The sequence below is a fragment of the Diabrotica undecimpunctata genome, chromosome 3 (genome assembly GCF_040954645.1).
Source record: "Diabrotica undecimpunctata isolate CICGRU chromosome 3, icDiaUnde3, whole genome shotgun sequence".
NCBI lineage: Eukaryota > Metazoa > Arthropoda > Insecta > Coleoptera > Chrysomelidae > Diabrotica > Diabrotica undecimpunctata.
In genome coordinates this window covers 5,414,809-5,439,103 of record NC_092805.1, presented here as the reverse complement: position 1 = coordinate 5,439,103, position 24,295 = coordinate 5,414,809, and the positions used below count along the sequence as shown (strand labels likewise).

At 33.8% G+C, this 24,295-nt stretch overlaps 2 protein-coding genes across 3 annotated transcripts; one reads left to right on the top strand and one right to left on the bottom strand.

Moving 5' to 3' along the window:
* Window positions 1-1,942: 1,942 nt before the first annotated feature.
* LOC140436394 (solute carrier family 35 member G1) lies at window positions 1,943-15,613 on the bottom strand. Of its 2 annotated transcripts, XR_011950278.1 has the most exons (4): window positions 15,442-15,613; window positions 14,322-15,385; window positions 7,007-7,150; window positions 1,943-5,930 (listed from the first exon to the last, which is right to left on the bottom strand). XR_011950278.1 is itself a non-coding variant. In XM_072525155.1 (3 exons), the coding sequence occupies exon 2, from the start codon at window positions 15,382-15,384 to the stop codon at window positions 14,359-14,361; it is 1,026 nt and encodes a 341-aa protein (XP_072381256.1). In that variant the 5' UTR covers window position 15,385; window positions 15,442-15,613; the 3' UTR covers window positions 1,943-7,150; window positions 14,322-14,358. The 2 variants fall into 2 exon arrangements, 1 of the variants encoding a protein (XP_072381256.1); XM_072525155.1 differs by having other exon boundaries at window positions 1,943-7,150.
* A 445-nt stretch (window positions 15,614-16,058) lies between these two features.
* Window positions 16,059-22,811, top strand: POLDIP2 (DNA polymerase delta interacting protein 2). Its single transcript, XM_072525154.1, has 6 exons — window positions 16,059-16,359; window positions 16,412-16,664; window positions 16,920-17,097; window positions 17,748-17,911; window positions 18,474-18,679; window positions 22,633-22,811. The coding sequence occupies exons 1-6, from the start codon at window positions 16,277-16,279 to the stop codon at window positions 22,745-22,747; spliced, it is 999 nt and encodes a 332-aa protein (XP_072381255.1). The 5' UTR covers window positions 16,059-16,276; the 3' UTR covers window positions 22,748-22,811.
* The last annotated feature ends 1,484 nt before the right edge of the window (window positions 22,812-24,295 follow it).

The following is a 24,295-nucleotide window of genomic DNA, read 5'->3' as shown; positions in this document are numbered from 1 at the left end:
AACAACTAAACGTGCTTATGGCTGGCGATCTTGTTGCTCGCTTCTCTCGGTAGTATCGTGACGTCACTTCAACGTTGTCAAAGTTACTATTTCTCTATGTTTAACATATTGTATAGAGTGGGCGGTAATACCCGCATTTCCCCTACGTTTCACAAAAGTGTCGAGTAAACATTTTCCAGTGGTATTGGTCTCCAATGGGGAACAAAATAAAATATCTTCTTGAATGCCATTATTTGTATCATATCTTACAAACGTAATGAATTTGGCACAGTTAGATATATCTGTGGATTCGTCCATTTGAAGAGAGAAGTACGTGCATTTATTAAGATTTTCCACAACTTGCGCTTGAATATCTTCTGCCATATCACTAATTCTTCTTTGGATAGTATTATTTGACAGAGGTATTGTATTTAATTTTGCAGCCTCTCTTTTCCCACACATTATATGTACCATTTCAACAGCTGCTGGAAAAATCAGATTTTCAGCAATTGTGTGCGGATTACTAGTTTTGGCAACACGATAAGCAACTTTATAACTTGCTAATAATGCTTTTTCATTAGTAATGGTTGCCAAGGGAAAACTGTCTTGCTGTTTGTGAAGGACGTTCAGCTTTCTTTCAAAGAATTCTACGGGCTTGTTTTTTTTATCTGGATGTTTGCTATTTAAATGTCGAAGTAACTTTGATGGCTTTATGCTTTCTTTTGACAAGACTTGTTCACAAATAACACATTGTGGTTTATTGGAAATAACGGTAAAACCATATTTAAGATATTCATCAATGTAGAATCTGTTTTTCTTTTTATTCTTCTCTCTTCTTTTTAAAAACTTATCCATAATTTATAATTTATTGTAGACGTAAATACGTAAACGGGAATACGTAAGTCGTAAAATATTTACTCATTACTCAACACCGCGTTCGCCACCATAGGCTGTTTGGATTCGAACTGAGGTTTCGTTGCGCATCGCCGCTTATATAAAGCCAAAACGAGGCTACGAGAACGTTCCAGAGTGCCATCTAGTAGCGAGCGCTTTCGAGATTATCATGGAAGAGTTTTGCGATGTAGACACAAGCTAATATGTCGCGGTGTACAATGTGCAGTCGACTTCTTATTATTTATTTTTATTGTAAATGCTATTCTGGCAGAAGTACCTACTACTAATTCCTGGACAGATCGCAATCATTAAAATAATTGTATTAAAATAAAATAATTGTTTTTGATTTAAACTTAAACAGTAAAGTAAAATTAAATTTGAGAAACCATCAGATAATTGTAAATTAGGCACGCTATTTCTGTCAAATAATATTGAATAAATGAGTGGGGGGAAATTGGTGGGTCGCGAACAATTTTTTTAGCAAAAAGGGGTCGCGGTTTAGATAAGTTTGGGAAACTCTGCTATAGGGATATTGTTACCAAGCATGGAAGACAAACAGCACAAAAAGAGACTCCACGTGTGTGGACAAAGTGTTTTGTTTGTGCGAAATATTTGTGTTATGACTAAGGTGCATGCTGTCAAACTACAGTAATTTTTCTTGATTAGCATTTATAGACATTATATTTATAGACATATTATATTAGTTGTAGACAATTTTTTTGTACCGTTTTTTAGAGTTACGCTACTTGTTAAATAAATATTTAAGCTAAAAAAGCGTTTTTATTACACTTTGATAAACAACCTTTATAAAAAAATATAATACCATCTAGGTACGGGCTAAAATCATGGAACGGTTTTCTGAGGATAAAACTTTACCATAAACACCAAACAGTACCATATGTGGTACTCATATGACTCTTTCGCAATGCAAGGAAAAAGAGCCTGGTAGTCAACCTGTTCAGAATCTGTCGTAGCTTTCATACTTCGTTGTATTGGTAGATTTATATATGTGCAAACTTTAAGATCGCTCGTAATTGGGTAAAATAAATAAAAACCAAAAATTGTGCTTTCATCATATTTAATTCTGCATTACATTGCTTCAAAAGTACAAGTATCTTGTAGTAATAAATTACCTACATATAAAAAAGATTCCAACATTCCAAAAAGAGTGTCTATATACACGTTGCTTGTAAAAAACAAAACTTGTTTTAGATAATTCGAAAATAGAACTCTTAATACCAAAAGCGTATATAAGCATTAGTAATATCCATATTGTTTTATTAACTTACTTAAGGGGCTACATCATATTTGTTATAAAAATACTTGATAGTTATATCATAAAGTTTGTGCTGAGTTTCTTTAAATATGATACAAAAGATATTATTTTTAATGCCAATGCGATATACACTGAAATTTTAGGACAGAAAACAATTACCCTGTTCTGTTCTGATTGATACACATTCCCTGTAATATAAAAATGATTTCAACCCAGATCCATTAGAAATATTTTGTATACAACAATTATTTGACTTTTCTACAAGATATCCATTCGTCTTTTTTCGTACATCACGTCACATAATAGTACGAGATCGTCTGCCTATGCAAATATATGGGGTTGTCTCTAGTGATGAATCTAGATATTTTGTGGGCGTGCATGAAGGTCGAGCCAGGGTAAGAAGACGTCGTGGTGAAACACGAAATCCACAACTTTTTGTTGGACGGCGGCACGTGCACCGCACTAGGGTTATAGAGTGGGGTACCATCGCTTATATCTCAAGGTCACCTCTAATCTTCGTCAGAAAGAACATGATAACTCGGCGATCTTCTTCTTGTAGTGCCTATCCGTTTCGGGTGTTAGCGACCATCACGGCAATTTGTATTTTGCAAACTGCGGCTCTGAAAATATTTGTGGTTGTGTTGAACCACGTACGTAGATTTTTCAGCCAGGAAATCCTTCGTCTTCCTGGTCCTCGTTTTCCTTTTACTTTTCCTTGGAGAATTAATTGCAGTAACCTATATCTTTCACTATTTCTCATGATGTGAGTAAGCGTTGATTAGTTACAACAACGAATGTATATAGAAGCACATTTCAAATGGGAAAAATGATCACGGTTATTATACTTCAGAAAACTCCTACAGATGGCGACTGCATATATTTTATTATAGTATTTGTACATTTCTAGGCTAGTGTCATTTCTAGCAGTTCCAACCCCTCTCTTTCAAATTTCAGAAGCAGTAGTAGTTTTTGGGTAGTTGAAGTTTTTTCAGTAGTTAGAGGAAGTTCTCGAAGCTATTAATACCCAGAAAAACCATAAATCCCCGGAAGTTGACGAAATATCAGCAGAATTGTATAAGGTAGAATTCACAGCAAGTCACATCCACGCGCTCATCAAAGACATATGACAAGAAGAGAAAATACCCGACGACCGGAAGAAAAGTATAGTACGCCCGATCTAAAAAGTAGACAACTCCAGTGTAAAAGCTAGCGTGGAATTTCTCTACTATGTACATCATATAAAGTCCTCACGTATATTATAAACCAGCGGCTCCAACCACTAGCAGAAAATATTATTGAAGAGTATCAGACGGGCTTCCGACGGGGAAGATCGACACTGGATCAAATATTTACAATCAAACAGATCTTATATATCTTATATATAATCAGATATATTGGCTGAATTGGCAATACCACACAAGCTAATTAGACTCATTAAAGCCACAATGGATGAAACTCAGGCATGTGTACGAATACAAAACCACCGGAGAGACTTTTTCAAAATTTTGCAGGGACTAAAGCAGGGAGATGGGCTGGCTCCACCTGGCACTGGAGTATGCAGTTAGGCAAATGCAAACTAGACGAGGAACATCAACAGAAGCACAGGAAACATAAAAACGCAAACAGAAAGGCTAGGTCTGGAAATTAACACAGAAAAAACAAAAATAATAATACAGACGAGAAGAAATATAGTCCCACAAAACAATATACATGAAGATGACATTGAAACGGTTGGAAAGTTTACATATCTGGGAGTAGAAATATATGCCGACGGATCAGAAGATGGAGAAATACAGAAGAGAATAACGCAGGCAAACAGAGCTTATTTTGCCCCCTCCCATATATTTCGGTCTAAAAATATCCACCGAAATACAAAGATGAGAATCTATAAAACCTTAATTCGACCAATAGCATGCTGTGGCAGTGAAACATGAGTCCTGAACGAAACATCCAAAAGCAAACTCGACACATTCGAAAGGAAAGTACTGAGGAGAATACTAGGACCTGTGAGGGAAAATGAATCTTCAGAAGTCGATACAACAACGAGTTTTATCAACTTTATAAGGAAGCACCACTGTCAGACTTCATTAGAATACAAAGATTTTAATGGGCCGGATATGTGATAAGAATGGGAGAAGATAGGCTACCAAAAAGAGCACTGAATGCTAGAATGCAGGAAAAGAGACCGGTTGGAAAGCCAAGAAAGCGCTGGAAAGACACAGTAAACAGCGACGCACAAGCCCTTTTAGGAGTCCGTGTATGGCGAAGATCAGTCACAGACCAGCAAGGGTAGAGGCAAAAAATAAAGGAGGCCAAGGCTCAATTTAGGCTGTAGTGCCGTAGAAGAAGAAGAAGTAGGTTTTGGACCATGACGATGAGGTAGTGAAAGGGGATCACAGGAGCACACCCTGGTGTTGCGAGGACAGAAGTAAAAAAGTAAAATTTTCCCGCACGTTGGAGTGTGCTTATCTATGCGTGTATATTCGTTGAATACAGATAGGTAGAAGCAGGCAAAAGAGTCAGCACCTATATACTTCTCACTTATCCTTCTTCTTATTCTTCAAGTTTCGCTCCTATCGGAGATTGGAAATCATTCTGGCGATTATAATTTTGTTGGTTACGCGCCTGAATAGTTCAAATGAACTGCATCCAAACCATTCACGGAGATTGCGTAGCCACGAGATTTTACGTCTTCCTACGCTTCTTCTGCCTTTGATTTTACCCTACATTATATTCCTTAGTAGTTCGCATTTTTCACCTCTCATGATGTGCCCCAAGTATTCCAATTTCCTGATTTTTATGGAATTTAAAACTTCGCATTATTTTACTAGTTGTTCGAGAACTTGTTCGTTTGTTTTGCGATCTATCCATGATATGTTCAAAATACGTCGGTAACACCACATTTCGAATGCTTTTAGGTTTTTAATGTTGGATTTTTTAAGTGTTCAAGCTTCATACAAAAGGGTAGAGAAAATATAACATCAAAGCATTCTTATTCGGAGCGATATATTGATATCGCGATTACAAAAAAGTTTTCTCATTCTATTAAAAGTTGACCGTGCAATTTCAATACGGCATCTTATTTATCCAGTGAATAAAAATACGAAGACGCCATCTATTTTGTGAATCTGCATACAAACGTAAAAAAACGTCATCTTTGACATAAAGATCGAACATTTTTATTCTCCTTTAATTTAAACTGTATCGTAAGATTTCAGTATTAATGCTTAAATTAATTAACATAAATAATTATAGGACTTACACCACACTTATTAAGCAAAAATCTATACAGATTGATATGGTTCGTATAGAATAGCAACATGTATATAAATCATAAACTAAGACAAACATTTAAAAAAATATTACATCTTCTAACATACGACAACAAAACGAAATAAACTAATAATACTGGATATATTCAAGTAGTTTCTTGGTCCTTTAAAGATTTTACATCAAAAAGTAATGAAAATACAATAAAGACTGATCACTGGCTTTTAGGTACTACTCAACAACGTTTTGGTGCCGATAATTTCTTTCGTGAAATAATTGTACGAAAAAACAATAAAAATCATTTATCAAATTTAAAAAAAGGATATATTTAGAAAGGGACTAAATAAAAGGATATAAATTTTTTTATGTTAAATCCAATATAGAGTGAGTGACGTAACTCAATTATCTCAAATACGGCTTGCACGATTTATATCAATTTTGGTTTATGAGAGTTTTATAATACGGCCGATCTTATGGTAGTATTTACATCACTGTCAGATTTTCCGTTATTCTGGAAATATAATAAACTTAAAATATATCGCGTGAAACGTTTCGTAAATGGCTAAACGACAGAACCCCAGGAAGACGAGAAGAATATGTTACCCTCAGACAACAAGTGAAGCAACAAATAAAGCTCGAGAATACTAGGAGATAATGTGCAAACATAGACTATATGATAAAGTATAACAGATCAACGGAAGCATGGGCAAAAATAAAAACAGAAGTAATAAAATTGGGGGAAAAATGGTAGAATGCGAAAAAATGGAATTGATTCCAGTTTACTCCAATTAGCTTTTTTTCTACTCAAATCCGACTCTCACCTTCACGCTGGTGTCCCTGTAAACCGAGCAACTCAACTGAAGATCCGGTATCCAACCCGGGTGGAAAGTTGGGTCGGGAACTGACGAGAGCGGGTGAAATGTCCCTCCGAAAAGGGGGTTTGGCGTTGGGTTAACTACCCAACCCTGTAAAAACTTTCTGTTACTAGAGCTACAAAGAAAGAAACCGGACTGTCTAACTTACGACAAATTCGAAAACGAAATAAGGATAATTTTCTTCAAAAAGAGGTCCGGTGGCTATTGAGGGCAAAAATTTTAGGGAGACTATTTGAAGAATTAAAAGATGTCAATTGGCTGCTAAAATTGGGATATCTTTCAGGCATCTTCGAAATAATAAATAAAACCACCACTTCGCTTCAAGGCAAAGGAGGAGCACAATTAGATAAAATCAAAGCCTTGCGTAAAAAAGTTACATTTTTCAAAGCATGTGTTGAAAAGAGGAACCTCACAAATTTCTCTCGATTATAGGAATTTGTTATAACAAATGAAATAAAAAAAAAACAACAACAAAAAAAAGTTTGGAAGAAAGTATTGTAAACTATTTTTCTGACATTTACTCAGATGACTTATATAGCTAAATGATGGACCCGTTTTTGTGCGACCCAAAAAATAAACCTGTCGGAATGACAAATAAAGAAACTCAAATACCGTGAAGGAAGCCAACAAGAGTTCTGGATGCAGGTATATTTAGAAAATAATGTTGTTCGCAAGGTTGCAGTGAAAAAACTTGTGTTCCACATCGACTTACCTCTGTGAGCATTCTGTCTCCGCATATTCTTACATTAAAGATTCCCATAATTATAAAGAATATAATGAAAACATCATCAAAACAGTTTCATTCATCACATTAAGTAAGGATATTTGAATATCAAATGTACTGTATTTTATTGATCTGAAATAAAGTTTATATTGAAATCAAATGGTGTGCCTCGAAATATTTTTAGCCCTACAAGGGTGCCGCGACTAAAAAAGTTTGAGAACCACTGACTTAGAGAGTAGTAGAGTATTTTGATAAATGATATGTTTGACAATAACAAAAAATAATAAAAAATCGGCACCTAACTAGAAATGACTAGAATTTTTATGTCTTTCTATTCCTTAAAAAGTTTTGTCTTAGATTGTAAAGTTCGTATATGCACCACTTATAAATATAAAATGTATGAAATTTGTTTACCTACTAAAGATGATCAAATCGAGACAATCATGAAGACACTAGAGAAAAATCTTAATGTTTTGAATACTGATTTGTTTTTCTAATGCTTCTAATATCTTTTTAAGGTCGGTATCACATTATGAATAAATTGTTTTCAGAACAAAAACAATCAGGATTTGATATCATCCTGAGAGTAGAGATCTCACTCTCAGAATTGTCAAATAGAATCATGGCTATATATGTCGATGTTTTGGAAAATATTGGGAACGATCAAACAGATAGACAGCTGACTAAGTGGTAGCATCAGCCGAATCGTTGACAAGCTGCTGTTAATTGTCTAAAACGCCGTCTACACTCTCGATCAAAGTTCTTCGGACGAAGTGTCGAAGTGAAGTTAATCGAGGCGAGGTGACTCTTTACATACTCGTGAAGTCGAGTAATGTAGTGTAACACTTCCTATTCGAACTTCGGACCCTTTGACTCCGACGCGAAAAACCGACACAAAAACGGAAGTAGAACGAAGAGAAGCGAAATCGCATGATATACCTGTCTACACTGCCTGTACTCGCTGAACTTCGATCAATTTCGTGAGTACTATAGTGGCCGCTTAAGCATACTGTACTTCCGCTTGATGAACTTCACGCAGTGATAAGGAAGAGATCTATCTTCCATATCACTGATTCATAGGTTGCTTACGCAGATTTTCAGAATCATTTTCATTTACATTTTCAGAACTTTTTTATCATTGGATCCCTTTTTTAATGAAAACAAACTTTAATAGTCATGTTAGGAAGAAAATCCGATTCAAATTAAACTAATTTAGTTATAAATTAGATAGTCAAGCGGGCTGGGCGGCCGGTTCTCATTCGCTTCACTGCGAGTGGTTCAGTGGTTCGATCCCTAGCTCGGTGTACAGAAAACAAAAAGACTAACGCAGCAGTTTAAAATTCTAAATGAATCTGCGACTTAGGCTAGAATATGCTGGTGTCTGATCGGCCTATGGTGGAGCAGTACGGCAAGAGATAAGGGATTGCGGCTCAATGATACTTCTCCATAGATCCCTACCGGAAGAGCGAGGTGCCTAAATAACGGTATATATATATATATATATATATATATATATATATATATATATATATATATATATATATATATATATATATATATATATATATATATATATATATAGTTATAAATACAAGTTAAATTACCTGCACAGAAACATAAATCATAAAAGATTTGTCGTAATGGTTCTTCCTTGTATTTATTCATAACCTGATACCTACAGCATTTAAAAGTAAACCTTAACTAAATATAAAAATACGATTAAATGGGTTTTGACTGCAAATAAAAATTGCTTGTTTGCATAGTGTCTACAATAACATTCTAAAATATCATCTATACGGAAGGTACGAAAATAATTTATATACAGTGTGGAAACCACTTATGGAATAAAATTGTTTGTGTCCTTATTATAGAAAATAATAAAAAACTCTGGGACACGTTAACTTTTAAATTTAAATGTGCGCTTTTTATAAATTTAAATGTACAGGGTAATCCAAGCAAGTCTCTCATAGTCCATATTCTTTATTTTTAATGAAACACCCTGTATATTTTTATGTTTTTAAAAGATTCTTAACAACCTGATTTCAACTAACTATATCAAGTAGGGTCTATAATGAATAACACAAGGTGAAATTTTGAAATTAATAATACACTCGCGATCATAAAATCCGGGTCACCTTGAAAATCACCGATATTTCATTTTTAACGAGCTTTATCGTAAATAATAATAACACAAATACAAACTAATGCATGTTTCTGAGAATTGTTGCGGTTTCCTTTGTAACAAAGAATTCCAATAGTGCCGATTTCGCGGTAAAGTGCACACTTCCCAAAATGAACGCTACCTGTAACTCCGCTTGTTTTAAATGTCTCGTTTGTACTTCGACTTTCTGTTCAAATGCAACGGACAAACGTTTATTATTGCCACCATTAGTGTTTATTAGTGCCATTATTAGTGTTTATTTTTTGACAAAAATGCCTTTGACTGTTGTTAAAACGGCACAAATTGTTGCACTTGTGGAAGACGGTAACACTCAACGGCAAGTCGCAAGAACTGTTGGTGTAAGCCTTTCTACGGTTCAACGAGTGCTTCAACGCTTTCAGGAGGCAAGTTTGCTAACCAGGCGACCTGGCTCTGGACGAAGAAGAACGACCAAGGCACTAGATGACCATTTCCTTGTGTTTCAGGCTTTACGAAACCGGACCTCAACTGCGGTTATGCATCAAAATCGTCTAGAGGAAGAACGAAATCGCAATTTTAGTATTGCAACGGTCAGAAGAAGACTTCGTTCTTCTTGACTATCTTCTCGGGTAATGGCTAGAGGACCGCCACTTCGCCGGGTGCCTCGAGTTGCACGACTAGCTTTTGCTCGACAATACGCGCATTGGGGAATTAACGATTGTAGCAAAGTGTTATTCTCAGATGAATCCCGTTTCTGCCTAACTGGATCCAATGGATGTGTAAGAGTTTGGAGGAGAACCGGTGAACGATTTTCACAAGCTTGCATTGCTCCAAGAATGCCATTTGGTGGAGGCTCGGTCATGGCTTGGGGAGGTATATCTTCCGACTTCCACACAGAATTACCCTTCATCGAAAATGGGTCCCTAACTGCACGAAGGTACATTACGAAGATTCCGGAAGAACATGTTATGCCCAACATGGCAGGTCTTGGAGAAAACGCCGTTTTTATGCAGGACAACGTGCGACCGCACGTTGCCAGGATTAGTATGTAATACTTGGACGAAGTTGGAATTACGAGGGTACCCTGGCCAGCTAGGTCTCCGGACATGAATCCCATCGAACATCTCTGGGACGATTTGAAAAACGTATTCAAACCCATACACCTCCTCCTAACAACGCACAGGAGCTTAAGGATCTGTTAGTGAGAGAGTGGAATAACATACCACAACATGTAATCCTGAGAAAAATTGAGAGTATGCCCCGTAGTCTGCAAGAGATTATTAGAGCAAGGGGAGGCAATACACGATATTGGTCATTGAAATTTCACTAATTTTTTACCACGTTCTGTATTTTCCATTTTTTTTCGTATGTCTGTTTTATCAACAATTTGATTTGTTTTCTGTTTTTTTCAATAAAAACAATAAAAAACCATTTTTTTTTTCTTTCAAAACAAACATTGATGACAAATAAAAATTACATTAGCCAAAAAAAAGGTAATTACTGCACCAGAGGCAAAAATATTTAAGAAACTTGAAATTTTCAAGATGACCCGGATTTTATGATCGCGAGTGTATATCACGTGTTATGGTATTATTTTAAATTGGCTAAATACAGACAATACACTTCTACTCTAAGTGTCAGTATGTTGGGGAAAATTTCTGTTTAATAATAGAGTTAACATTTTTGTCATGAATAGGTAAAAACTGTCTAGATAGTCTGCTAATTAAACTAAATCGGTAAATAATGCGGATTGTTATCCGATCAGTTGTTGATGTGTTGACATTTTACATTAAAATAATAAATTCCTAGTTAAAAGCTAATTTCTTGCAGAAATAAAAATGAAATATTTAACTGAGACCCACCGAATTGAGATTTTCATGACGATCGGTTACGGGGAGAATTGTAGAAGTCCAGTTGAAGTAGCAAACTTATTTAATCAGAGGTATCCTCGGTTGCCTAATATTTCACAAGGTACTGTGTCTAAAATTTATGCACAATTCAGAGAACTTGGACATGTCAAACCATTAAAAAGAAAACCGAACTTCATTGAAGATGAGGTGAAAGTGGATATTTTGTTAAGTGTCGCAGAGAATCTAAGGTCAAGTTCACGTCAAATTGCACGTCAAAATAATGTGAGTCACACAACTGTCCTAAGGTTTCTCCATGAAGAAAAACTTCATCCATATAAATTGACTTTTGTGAGGAGCTAACAGAAGAATATCCAGATCGTACAATGGATTTCTGCGAAAGAATGATGGATAAAATTAACACAAATGAAATAGATCTTGACACAATTCTTTTTTCTGATGAATCAACATTTACATTGAACGGAGAGGTAAACCGACAAAACTGTAGAATAGAACTGTGAGACACACACTCAGTATCTTCAAAAGTTGAATGTTTGGGCAGGTATTATAGAAGATCATATTATTGGTCCTATATTTGTATATGGTAATTTGACAGCAAAAAAATATTTAAGCATACTAAGAGACGATGTTCTTCCTCAGTTGGCTAACTTATATCCCAATCCAATAGATCCGACCTTACCGCATGAAACTGTCTGGTTCCAGCAGGACGGTGCAATACCCTATTATGCTTTAATGATGAGAAATTACTTGAATGAAATCTTCTTCAATAAATGAATTGGACGGATGGGTACTATTGAGTGGCCAGCTAGGTCGTCAGATCTTACGCCTTTGGATTTTTTTCTGTGGGGTTATCGCAAGAACAAAGTGTATGCAACACAACCAACTAGCATTGAAGACCTCAAAGAAAGGATAACTACAGAAATACGGAATATTTCACCTCAAAATTTAAACAAAATTTATAGGAGTAAATATGACGCAAGATAGTGCTCACCCACAAATCGCAAAAATAAACTGGGATTACTTCGATGAAGTTGGGATTTGTTTATTACCATGGCCCCCAAGGAGTGCAGACTTAAATCCAATAGAGCATGCATGGGATATTCTGGGACGATGTATTCGACATAAAGATGGTGAGTTTGAAACCATGAATGATATGGAGCAAGCAGTTCGTGATGAATTGAAGCAAATCCTTCAAGCAGACTTTGCTGCCTTAATCTGAAGTATGACTGATCGAATGAGAGCCGTAATTAGGGCTCGTGGAGATAAATCTACTAAATATCGTTTTCCATAAAAAATATTTATATTTAAAAAAAATAATTTTTCTTTCTTTGCAGATTTTTAAATTTTTTGAAATGTTTATTGTTTTAAATGCCATTTTTTAGGAAAAAATCTGAGTGTTCGGTTAATTCTGCACCCCAGTGTATATACAGAGTGGACCAAAAGTCTGGACACACCTAATTATTTGTTAAATGGATGGTCCAAATTGTACAAAAATGGGATACGAATATTCTACAAAAAGGAGATTTGAACTTTGATACTTGCTATGTTGCCAGATTTACCATTTTTCTGATATTATTAGTCACTTTGGTTTTTTTTAATACAACACTCTGTATATTGTAGTATTATTGGAATCCACACATTTTTGTACAATTCGGACTATTCATTTAAGAGATAATTAATCATTTTCAGACTTCTGATTCACTCTGTATAATGCTGAATGGAAGCATGTTATGTATCTGACTTATCCCTATCTTATTGCTAGACATAAAATATATGTGCATAATATCAAAAAACAAAAAATATAGACACAGACAAACTAAGCAGAAAAGAACATTAGGTAGAATTGAAGAAAAAAGCACTACATGCAGCAACAAAGACAGCTGAAAAGTAGAAAAAAAAAAGGAGACTGTTACACTGAAGAATTTAATTAGGTCATATAAGGAACAAACGAAAAATACAAGAAATATATGAAAAAGAGAACAGATAAATATAAACGAATTTTGGAAAACCATGATCCAGGACGGATACAATGTGCTGAAGCCAAAAAGGACAATATAAAATGAAAAATACAGAAAGGAAAACAGAATCTGCAAAGTAATAAAGTAAAAAAAGTGTATAAATACTTCTGTAATTTAGATAGAAGAAGATGAAGAAGAATACAAATTTCTAACAAGTTAATAAATAAACTGATAGGTACAACATTAGTAAAATGTGGAAAACCTGTTTCAAAAACATTATTAGAAACCCAACAAAATGAACACAGCCTCTGGACTTGTAGTATATGGAGGGAAGAGTTAAGGATATGAAGAGGTCAAACAATCAATACAAGCACAAAGTAACAAGGCACTGCGTCTTGACAAACTTCACTCTGAAATATTCAAATTAATCAACAAATATACTGTAAAGAGGAGGAGAGAATTAGGAAGACAGATTTTGCCGCAATTTCATCAAACTTATAAAACCAGGCTTCCTGTACTACCTGCACTTTTACTCAGTCTTTTGTTTCAAACTTCAATTGGTTTTAAATGTAGATATTTTCAATGCATTTTTTAATTCTCTTTAGTGCAGTGGTAAACAATGCAACCACATTGATATTGTATGCATTTTATTAGTGAATATTTACTGCTTGTCATTCTTTTTTAACTTTTCATCAGGCGCATGAGGACTGTGTGCAGAAATACTTTCTAATATATTTTGGGTAAATTTTGGAACTACACATCCTGACGGAGTTTACCTTCTTAAGTATCCCTATATAAATAATTAATACAAAGTAAAATTGGACGACGATTGGACGATAAACAAGAAACACATGACCAAGATAGCTTATTGCAGCAGAGTGTAATTCAGCAGGCATCAGTGAACATTATATTTCTTATGTTTTACTGTTTTTTTATAAAGATGTGTTTATATGTTTAGCAATTTTAGTTAATTGTATGTAATTTTATTAATTCTAACAAATATTCTATAATGTAAGCCCAAAATACTATGCAGACAGACAATTCACACATGCTTCAGTAGATAATTGTCATGTTCTGCCCATTGAAAGGTTAAATAAATAACAAACAAGCTTCATCAATATAAAATGCTTAGGTTATGTACATTGTAGACACCTGCTTATGTCAATTTAACCAAAATGTTATACATTTCTGACTAGAACATATTATCTAAAGATCATAATTTAATTCTAATATTAAAGTAATCAACAAAAAAAAATACAACTTAATTACATTTAAAATAATGTAATAAAGGAACTACTGGGTCTGTTTTAATAAAAGTAGATAAAAATGAACACTACCTATTCATGGATATCTATTGTGTGGCATGTAATTCCATTATTTTGTCAAGAAACTCAGGTTCCTTCTCAATTTAGCATCATAAGGCAAAGCTAAAACCCATTTTCTGAGTCCAATTAACAGCACTGAACTTAAAACCAATATAGCACCACCAACAGAAAACCGATTTGGTACTTCATTGAAAAACATTACTTGCCATATGAACGCAAAAACAATATCACTACTTCTTGCAATAGCAACAGGACCTGCCTGCTCTATTTGCAATGCTACTGTGAGTAGAATTTGACCCAAAAAACTAAAAACTGCCAAGGCTACTATAAGATATCTATCTAACCCGCAAGAGGGTAAGCACAGAGCACCCAACAAAACTGTAACAAGAAGACACTGAACAAATGCAAATGCACCAAAGTTTGTCATAATAACAGAAAAATGTATTCCTTTTAAAGCCCTTAGTAAAACATAGGCATTGGCCCCAAATAATGTAGCTGAAAACGCTGCAACTGCACCCCACATTTCAGTCTTCTGACCATTATCACCAAGTGAATTTATAGTATTTCCGAATAGCAAAGGAGGCCTTGTTATTAATACAACTCCAATTAAAGTTAGAATCACTGAAAATACGTTAAATAACCCACAGGGTTCTTTTAAGAACATTCTGGCAAAAATACCCGTAAAGACAGGCACAGAGAACACTATTACAGAGGCATCGGCAAGAGGCATATGTCGAAAGGCATAAAAACTCAGCATTAACGATACTGTGCCAGTAAAGGACCTTAAGAGTAACATTATACGTTTTCCTTTGGGAAAAACTTTTTCTTCTCTATATATTATAATCGGTATTGCTGGCAAAAGCACCCCCAAATACCGATAAGCTGCTAAAGCCATAGGATGTACATCAGTCATCCATTTAACGATCACAGAACATAATGAAAAAAATAGAGAACTTAATGTAGCTAAGATTAGTCCTAAATAGGGGCAGCGGCAACAAGGTTTTGGTTCTTGGATTTTGAATTCCTCTTCAAAATCTTCGTCGACCAACTGCTGAAGTTCAACGTTTTCGGACATTCTAAAAATATTTATATTTCATAATATATAAAAAAGATATCTTTACTTTGAACTTACTTGATGATTATTTATATAGACGTACAGCTGGAAAATCAGTCTTTTAATGTTATTAATACTGATGTTATAATTTACGATTTATAGTTTTCATTTTAGTTATTATTATTTTTTAAAAGTTATTTAATCATTGCATTAAATGCTGCAAAATTTTGACAAGTAAATTGTCAAATTCAAAAATTGATTTGTTGTGACATATGTCATACATCATTTATTGAAAACTAAGGCAATTTTATTATAACTGCTTTAAAAATATATATACCATTTTAATGTTGACAAACAAATTTTGTAAGATTAAACTTATAAAACCTCCAAAAAAGCAATATTTATGATATGACAAAGGTCACAGTGATTGTTATGTTAATATAAAAAACTGGCAACACTAAATAAAAATTTATTTATACTCCCTTTGGTTTTATTTAACAGAACTTTTAGAAGCTTACTAGTGATATGCAATGATATCACTATGCATCTAAAATCTAAAGCATCATGAACATAATATGGGCATTTTAAACAATGATATGGCTTAACTGTGATGTCATGGAAAACGTCACAACCGATTTAAAATAGACGTGCATACAATAAAGATTTGTTATTTTTGACTTTTGTCCTGCTACTCCTGCTCCTACGTCAATGATAAATACCTGTCATTCATCCCAAAAATTTCAAAACATTTTGGCAAAGATAATAAATATACCTATTATTTTTAAAACCATATAAGTAACACTAAAAAAGCCACCTTCTTATATTCGTATTCCAAATGTACAACATTCTTTGAAAAATCATTTTGTAAAAAGAAAAATAAATTATTTTCAGTATTGGCGATTGAAGATGTAAAATGGACATAGTTTCAATAACACTTCGTTGCAATGTTATACCAGTTGTTTCTAGATTACTTGTAGCTCGCAGAAATTATGCAAGGTATACATGTTGTAAATATTATTGTACAGTTTGAAAAACATTATTTTTTTAGATTGGCAGAAGTTGGTAGGTTAGAAACACCAAAGGTCTCTGGAAAGTATGAAACAGGACAATTGATTTTGCATAGGGTCTTCGGTTATAGAGGCGTTGTACTATTCCCCTGGTTAGCTCGTGTTTATGACAGAGATTTACCAAATCGGAATGAAGGAGAGGAAGAGACATCTGCAGGAGTGGGTAAAGAAGTTAGAGGAAGAACACACACCTTTTATCAAGTGCTGATTGATCAAAGAGACTGTCCCTACATTGTAAGATATAATAATTTTAAGTATAGATTGAAGAGTAGTTAAAAATAAATTCAAAGCGTTTGGGAGATTGTTTTATAAAGTATATCCTTGGGAACAGATCATTCATCATCAAATTATAAAATAATTATGATACAAGAAATCTGAGTATCAGTGTCATGAGGGTAGGACCCCTGCAAACCTGAATGTTCCAAGTGTATTTTCTTACTTTGATATAATTGAATTATTGGAATTACTTATCATCATTTTGTTTTGCAGAGAGCCCAAACAGAGGCTGTAACCTTCTTAGGTAATCAAGATTCATCCAGGAGTTTATATGCAATTCCAGGCTTGGATTATGTTGCCCATGAAGATATTATCCCCTATGCTAGTGCAGAAAAGACCCCCTTAAACCATGAACTTTTTGATAAATTCTTAATGGCAAATCCAAAAGGTGGTGAGTATAATTTTATTGTATTTCAAAAATGATAAATTGCACATTTGAATATAGTCTACTTAGTAACATGAACAACATTATAGAGTACAAAAAAAACATTATTCCTGATATTCCTTTTAGATTTCTGTAAATTAACTTTATATTTTTATCGTTAGTGTGATTAATGACACACTTAAATAGAAATATGGACAATTTTTTTGATCTCAGGTAGGTTTTCTAAGTGAGTTTTGATGAAATTAAAATTAAGCAGATTTGAATGTGTTTGAAAAAAAAATGAAGAATTTTTAGTAAGTAATACATGAAGCAACCCGAAACTGTACAAACTGCATAGATACCTAGATTGTTTGTTGTGTATCTGGAGTTTAATAAGAGATACTGAAGATCACCTGTACAAAAAGCTGGAATCTGCATGTTGAGAAAATATAGCATAATATTTAATACATAATAATTTAATACAACTCTTTAATACCATAGCATCTTAAAAACGTTAGTAAAGGTGACAGAGAATTGATGACAGTTTAAGGAACAATGTGATCAGAATTAGATCAAAACTTTGAAATCTACTGTAGCTATTTTAAATAATATACTATTATCATTTTAGTATTGAATAATCTTCGTAAATAGTAATTATTTAAATAACTCTTTTTTAGATCCTCCTTTTGTTCCTCAAGAAACATTAAAAGCATGGCAGAACAAAAATCATCCTTGGTTAGAACTTTCAGATGTACACAAAGAAACTACTGAGAATATTAGAGTAACCGTTATACCTTTCTATATGGGATCCAGAGACTCCCACGCAAGTTCTGTATACTGGGTAAGTAATTTTGACTAAATAGTAGTAAACATAGGACCAATTTGATATATTTTGCTACCTATTATAGTGATAAAATAAATAGTTTCTATCGATGTCAGCCTCATTCACTCAATATTTGACATAAGCTATCTAATTTCTTCCATTTTCCCTGTTTCTTGCTATATTCATCCATCTTGTGTGCAAATTTTTTTGAGGTTATTTGCCTATTTTATTATTAATTAAATTATCACAGATTATTAAGCAAGTTTTTACAATTGTGTACAACTTACATTACATTATTGACTGAATTTATGCTGATGGCAGATTGAAGAAATTTAAGCATCTAAAAAAGTATATGTTCCTCATGCCTGTCTGTAGAAGTTTTATTTTGTTAATAAACTGCTTGTAAATAACTTTTATTCTTCCATCTATGTCCTGTCAAAGCCAAAATTTTACCAACATAGCAAAAAATTAATTACTATATTTACTGCAGTGGGTAGTTTAGTTAGTTCAGCAGAGTTTAGTGAATAGAGCATAGAACACATAACATGACGAAGTTTTTAACAGTAGTCTTCAATTTCAGTGGAGATATTGTATTCGATTGGAAAACCTAGGCTCCCTTAGCGTGCAATTGAGAGAAAGACATTGGAGGATATTTTCTTTATCTGGAACCTTAGAGACAGTAAGAGGTCGTGGTGTTGTTGGACAAGAACCAGCTTTAACAAGAGCGCTTCCAGCTTTTCAGTATAGCAGTCACGTCAGTTTGCAGGCCCCTAGTGGACACATGTGGTAAGTAAATTAAAAAACGGTTTTGCAATTGATATATTATTGAACTATTCTGTGAGGAGGGTATTAAAATGATTCCTATGATGAAGAAGCAAATCAGTTCTCTTGAACAAAAGGTGGAACAACTTATTGATAAAATTAGCTCACTAGAACTGCCTAGAGATAACAAAGCCACAGATCTTGACACCATCATCCAGGAAGTGGAGGAACGTAAATTCCGTGAAAATAATATTATTATTTATAACCTCCATGAAACCAACTCTAGCACAGCACCAGCAAGAATTGAAGAAGATATGAAGAAAGTTAAACAAACTTTAACCGTGATCAATCCCAATATTCAAGTTAAAAAAGTCATTAGACTTGGTAATATCAAGAATAATAGTCACGTCCACTTAAAGTAGTCCTTGAAAATAAGAATGTAGCACTATCAATTTTAAAAAATAAAAATAAACTTGCTGCATCCAATATTAAGATTAGCTCCTATTCCACCTATCTACAGAGAAAATACCTTAGTGAACTTCGTACTAATTTGGCAGATAGGGTTTCAAAAGGTGAAGAAAATCTTACCATTAGGTACATTCGTGGCGTACCAAAAATAGTAATCCAGAAAAAAAACTGAATTCCAGGGGTACCTCCCACATTGTGTCTAATGAACTAACAGTATATTATCAGAATGTTAGAGGAATTAGAACTAAGCTTGGTGCTCTTGAAGAAAGTGCTGCTACAACTGACTATGATGTGCTTATATTTACTGAGTCGTGGTTGTGTGATGGTATCAGTAGTGACGAATTGGGACTTTTAGATTTTAATATATATCGAAAGGACCGCTCTCCATTAACTAGTGTTAAAGTAATTGGAGGGGGTGTCCTTATTGCAGTTAAAAAATGTTACTCATCGAGGTCTATTCTATTACCACATGCTCACTTGGAGGAACTGTTTGTCGAAGTTTGCACTCTGAATCAATGCTATATACTTGGTACAGTTTATCTTCCGCCTAATTCAGCCTTAATATGCTATGAGAATCATTGTATTAGTGTAGAATATGTCTGTAACAATTTTCCTGAACACAAGTTCATTCTAACAGGAGACTACAATCTGCCAAACAGCGAATGGTACCATGATGAAAGAGGTGTCTTTAGTAATAATAGTAACACTGCTACTGATACTTTAGTTGATACTTTTGCATTTCATAACCTATTTCAGCTCAATCAAATCACAAATTGCAACGGAGTTTTACTTGACCTAGTTTTTGCAAATGATAATGAAGATGTAACAGTTGAAATTGCTAACGATTACTTATTGCCTTGTGATCGTTATCACCCTGTGCTATCAATTTCTTTAGCTATAAAAGATAATATGCCCGAGCTTCAATATGATAGTTTTGCCTTCAATTTTAGGAGAGGAGACTATGTTGCTCTTAATAGGTATCTTGCTAGTATCTCCTGGGAGAACGTTTTAGGTATTTGCAGAGATATTAACGAAGCCACGGAACTGTTCTACTCCATATTGCAGTTTGGTGTCAATTGTTCAATACCACGTACAAGATTAAAAAATCCCAAATTTCCTCGTTGGATGACTAATGACCTAAAATCATTAATATTTAGGAAAAAAATTGCTCACAAGATATATAAACAAACAAATTCTTGGGACGATTATCTACTTTTCTCTTCCTTGAGAACCAAATGCAAAGAACTAAGCAGGTCATGTCATGAAATTTATATAAGTCAAACTGAATCTAGAATTAGTTCAAACATAAAGCACTTTTGGAATTTTGTTAACAGCAAACGCAAAAATAATGGTCTACCAAACACAATGTTTTTTGGAAACACAATGCTTAATAATGGTGCGGATATCGTTAATAGCTTTGCGCAATGCTTTCAAAATATTTACAGACCAAATGATGATGATTTAATACAGCCCATCTTAGAGTATGAGAAAACAGTGAGTCTAAATTCTTGTAATGTATCTATTGAAATCATATTTGAAAAATTAGCCAATTTGGACATTTATAAGGGCTCAGGGCCAGATGGAATTCCACCCATACTATTAAAAAAATGTAGATGTACTTTAACCCATCCCTTATATTTTCTGTTTTCTCATTCACTTGATTCAGGTATTTGTCCAAGTTTGTGGAAATCTAGTTTTATTGTTCCTATTCATAAATCAGGTGACAGGAGTAACATAGCTAACTACAGACCAATAAGCATTCTTTCTTCTATTCCTAAAATACTAGAGAGTATAATATGTGACTCTATTAAAACACCTTTATGCAATGTACTAATTGAAGAGCAACATGGTTTTCTTTCAGGTAGATCAACTTCGACAAATCTTTTACTTTTCACGCAATACATATCTGATGCTTTGGAAAGGAGACTACAGGTGGATGCTATTTATACAGATTTCTCCAAAGCATTTGACACTGTGAATCATAAATTGTTGTGTAACAAGCTTAAAACTATTGGATTTACAGGCAATCTGTATAACTGGTTATGTAGTTACCTAACTAGCAGAATACAACTTGTTAAAATTAAACACTTTCAATCTAGTGAGATCTCCGTAACATCTGGTGTTCCACAAGGAAGCCACTTAGGGCCTTTCCCTTTTAATATATTTGTTAATGACATTAAATCTCAAATTGACTCTAAATTTTTGCTATTTGCTGATGATTTAAAAATCTACAGAATTGTCGAAGACGTCTCAGATTGTGAAAAACTCCAAATTGATATTTAACAAAATTATGGCATGGTGCAATTGGAACCAAATGAGCATTAATGTTGGAAAATGTCACTTTATTAGGTTCTGTAGAAGAATTAACAACCTCTCTTATAATTACAAATTAGCTGAAGAACCACTGAAGGCTGTCTCAACTGTAAGAGATCTAGGTGTTCAATTAGATTCCAAACTAAATTTTTGCGCACATTTTGATTATGTGAATAACCAGGCATTTAAAATGTTAGGCTTCATTATTAGAACCTCTAGATGTTTGCATAACATTAATTCCATCAGACTGATTTACATTTCCCTAGTAAGATCTGTTCTTGAGTATTGCTCAGTCGTTTGGTCACCCACTTATGAAGCCCATATAGCCAAGCTTGAAAAAGTCCAAAATAAATTCATTAGGTACTTAAGTTTTAAATTACACAAACCTTTAAGTGACCATTCCTACTCAGAAATTAGAAATACATTAAACCTTCCTAGGCTATCTTCCAGACGGATGTATGCTGATGTTTTGTTTCTTCATAAACTACTGAATTCAAAAATAAATTGCAATGAACTACTGTCTCTAATCGACTTTAATGTTCCCTCTAGAGTTACTAGAACATCTCATAATTTTGCAATTAAATTTCATCGCTCTAACTTTGGTAGGCATTCTCCACTGAGTAGAATCATTCTAAATGGAAATAGAATAGACTTTGATTTGTTACTGTGCGCTTCGGAAAATGTCTGTAGAATGTGTTTAACAAAAATTTTGTAATTTTATGTGATTTGTATTTGCTATGTGCTTTATATAGTTTTAGTATTTGTTTTTTTTTTCTATATGGCTGCATCGCCAATTCTTTTCATACATATTTGCTATATCTTTGTAATTATTGTATCACTAGATAATACTTGTAATACTTTGTGTATATATTGAATTGGGTGGTATCCCGTTAATAAATAAATAAATAAATATTCAGATAATCATGGCTTTCTCAGTCCTGTTGTAAGGGAGATTGCCTAATTTGGGTTTTTCTGGTGATTTTTGTTCATCTTTGTCTTTATGCCAGCAGTTAAACCAGTGGCATAAATTATAACAGGATTAATTTGTCAAATATTACTTTCTAAAAATTACAGTGTTCTGTAGATATTAGAAAATTATGGTGTGTTTTTGTGTTTTATTTTATTACTAAATGTGACTTACTCAATTGTGATGTAACCACTAATTTGAAAAAATAAATAACTTATACATTTTTTAGGGGTACTTTCCGTATGGAGCGAGAAGATGGATATACTTTCGACTGTAGAATACCGCCATTTTCATTAGAAAGCAAACCGGATGGTGGCTCAGCATCCCCTCCAGATACGGTTTAAAATATACTCTGTACATAAATAATATTCAAGTGTGTAAATATATTACAAAATCTTTCAGCTATAATCGTATATTTACTTTTTCTACGATAAAATATGGGAGATGTGTGATAATGCTGGTGTCATTTTGACCAGTAGAATTTTGGGGATATACTTAGCTAGAAAAAAAATCAAATGTTTTGTTGTTATCATATGTGTGTAAGTGTAAAGCTGATCATATTGTAAAGAAAAGGTTCTCTCAAAAAGAATTGATATTTAGTCAATCAACATTAATTACTAAATATTTTTCTTCAAGTTCTCTGTACTAATAATTGTCAAAATAACTGTCAAACTTAATGTGAATTTTGAATGGACCAGGATCAAGTGATTTTCAATACACTACAGTACAGTTTCCAACTGTAATGCAGAACGAGTCTACAAACCTAATACATCCGTATTACCAAGTAAGCTAAATAAATACTCAAGCTCCACCATTGTGCTCAAATCAACCAACAGTAAACCAAATGACACCTTTTGATAATTATCAACAACAATATAGGTATGCCAATAGTTGCCCAGCAAACTAACTTTTCTCGTTCTATATCAAGCTAACTTAAACTTAAAAAACCATCCAGGCACAGAGAATTAATATGATTCGATGTCAGATGAAGAATCTCAAAATAATAAACACCCATGGCAGACAATAAGAACAAAAAGAAAAAGGCTTAAACGTCAAGATTCAAAAGAAGAAGAAGGAGGTCAAATTACACTGTCAAATAGGTATCAGCCACTTCCGCAGGAAAACTATGTAACTGATACGAATAAAAATCCACCAATCTCAAAACCCCCTCCAATTTTTATATATGGGTTGAATAACTATAGCAAAATGATAAATAATTTTGCTCAAGCAGTAGAAGTAGAAACTTTACTAAAGCCTTAACAAACAACACAATAAAAATTTTACCAAAGACACCTGAATCCTACAGAAAACTAATACATCACATACGAGAGGAAAAATCGTCCACTATACATAACAACTTAAGGAAGAGAGAGCATACAGAGCAGTTATTCGATATCTACATCACTCTTTTCCGATAGATGAAATAAAAGCGGAAATCCAGAAAAAGGGTCATAAGGTTACAAATGTCAGACACAGATTGAGCGATGAACCATTACAATTATTTTTGGTGGACTTCTAGCCTCAAACGAATAACAAAGAAATATTTGAACTACAGTATATACAATATTGTAAAATAAAGGTAGAACCACCGAGAATTAATAGAAATATACCACAATGTACATGATGTCAAGAATATGGTCACACTAAAACATACTGTGCAAAACCATATAATTGCGTAAAATGCGCTGGATCACACAACACAAAGGACTGCAAAAAAACCAAAAAATTGACCAGCAACTTGCACTAACTGCAACGGAGACCATCCTTCTAATTACAGAGGATGTTCTGTTTATCGTGAACGACTAAATGTCAGATACAATGACAAATCAAAACAAATCACCACTCAAAATCCTGTGACAGTCCCAATGTAAATATACCTACTACGATAAAAT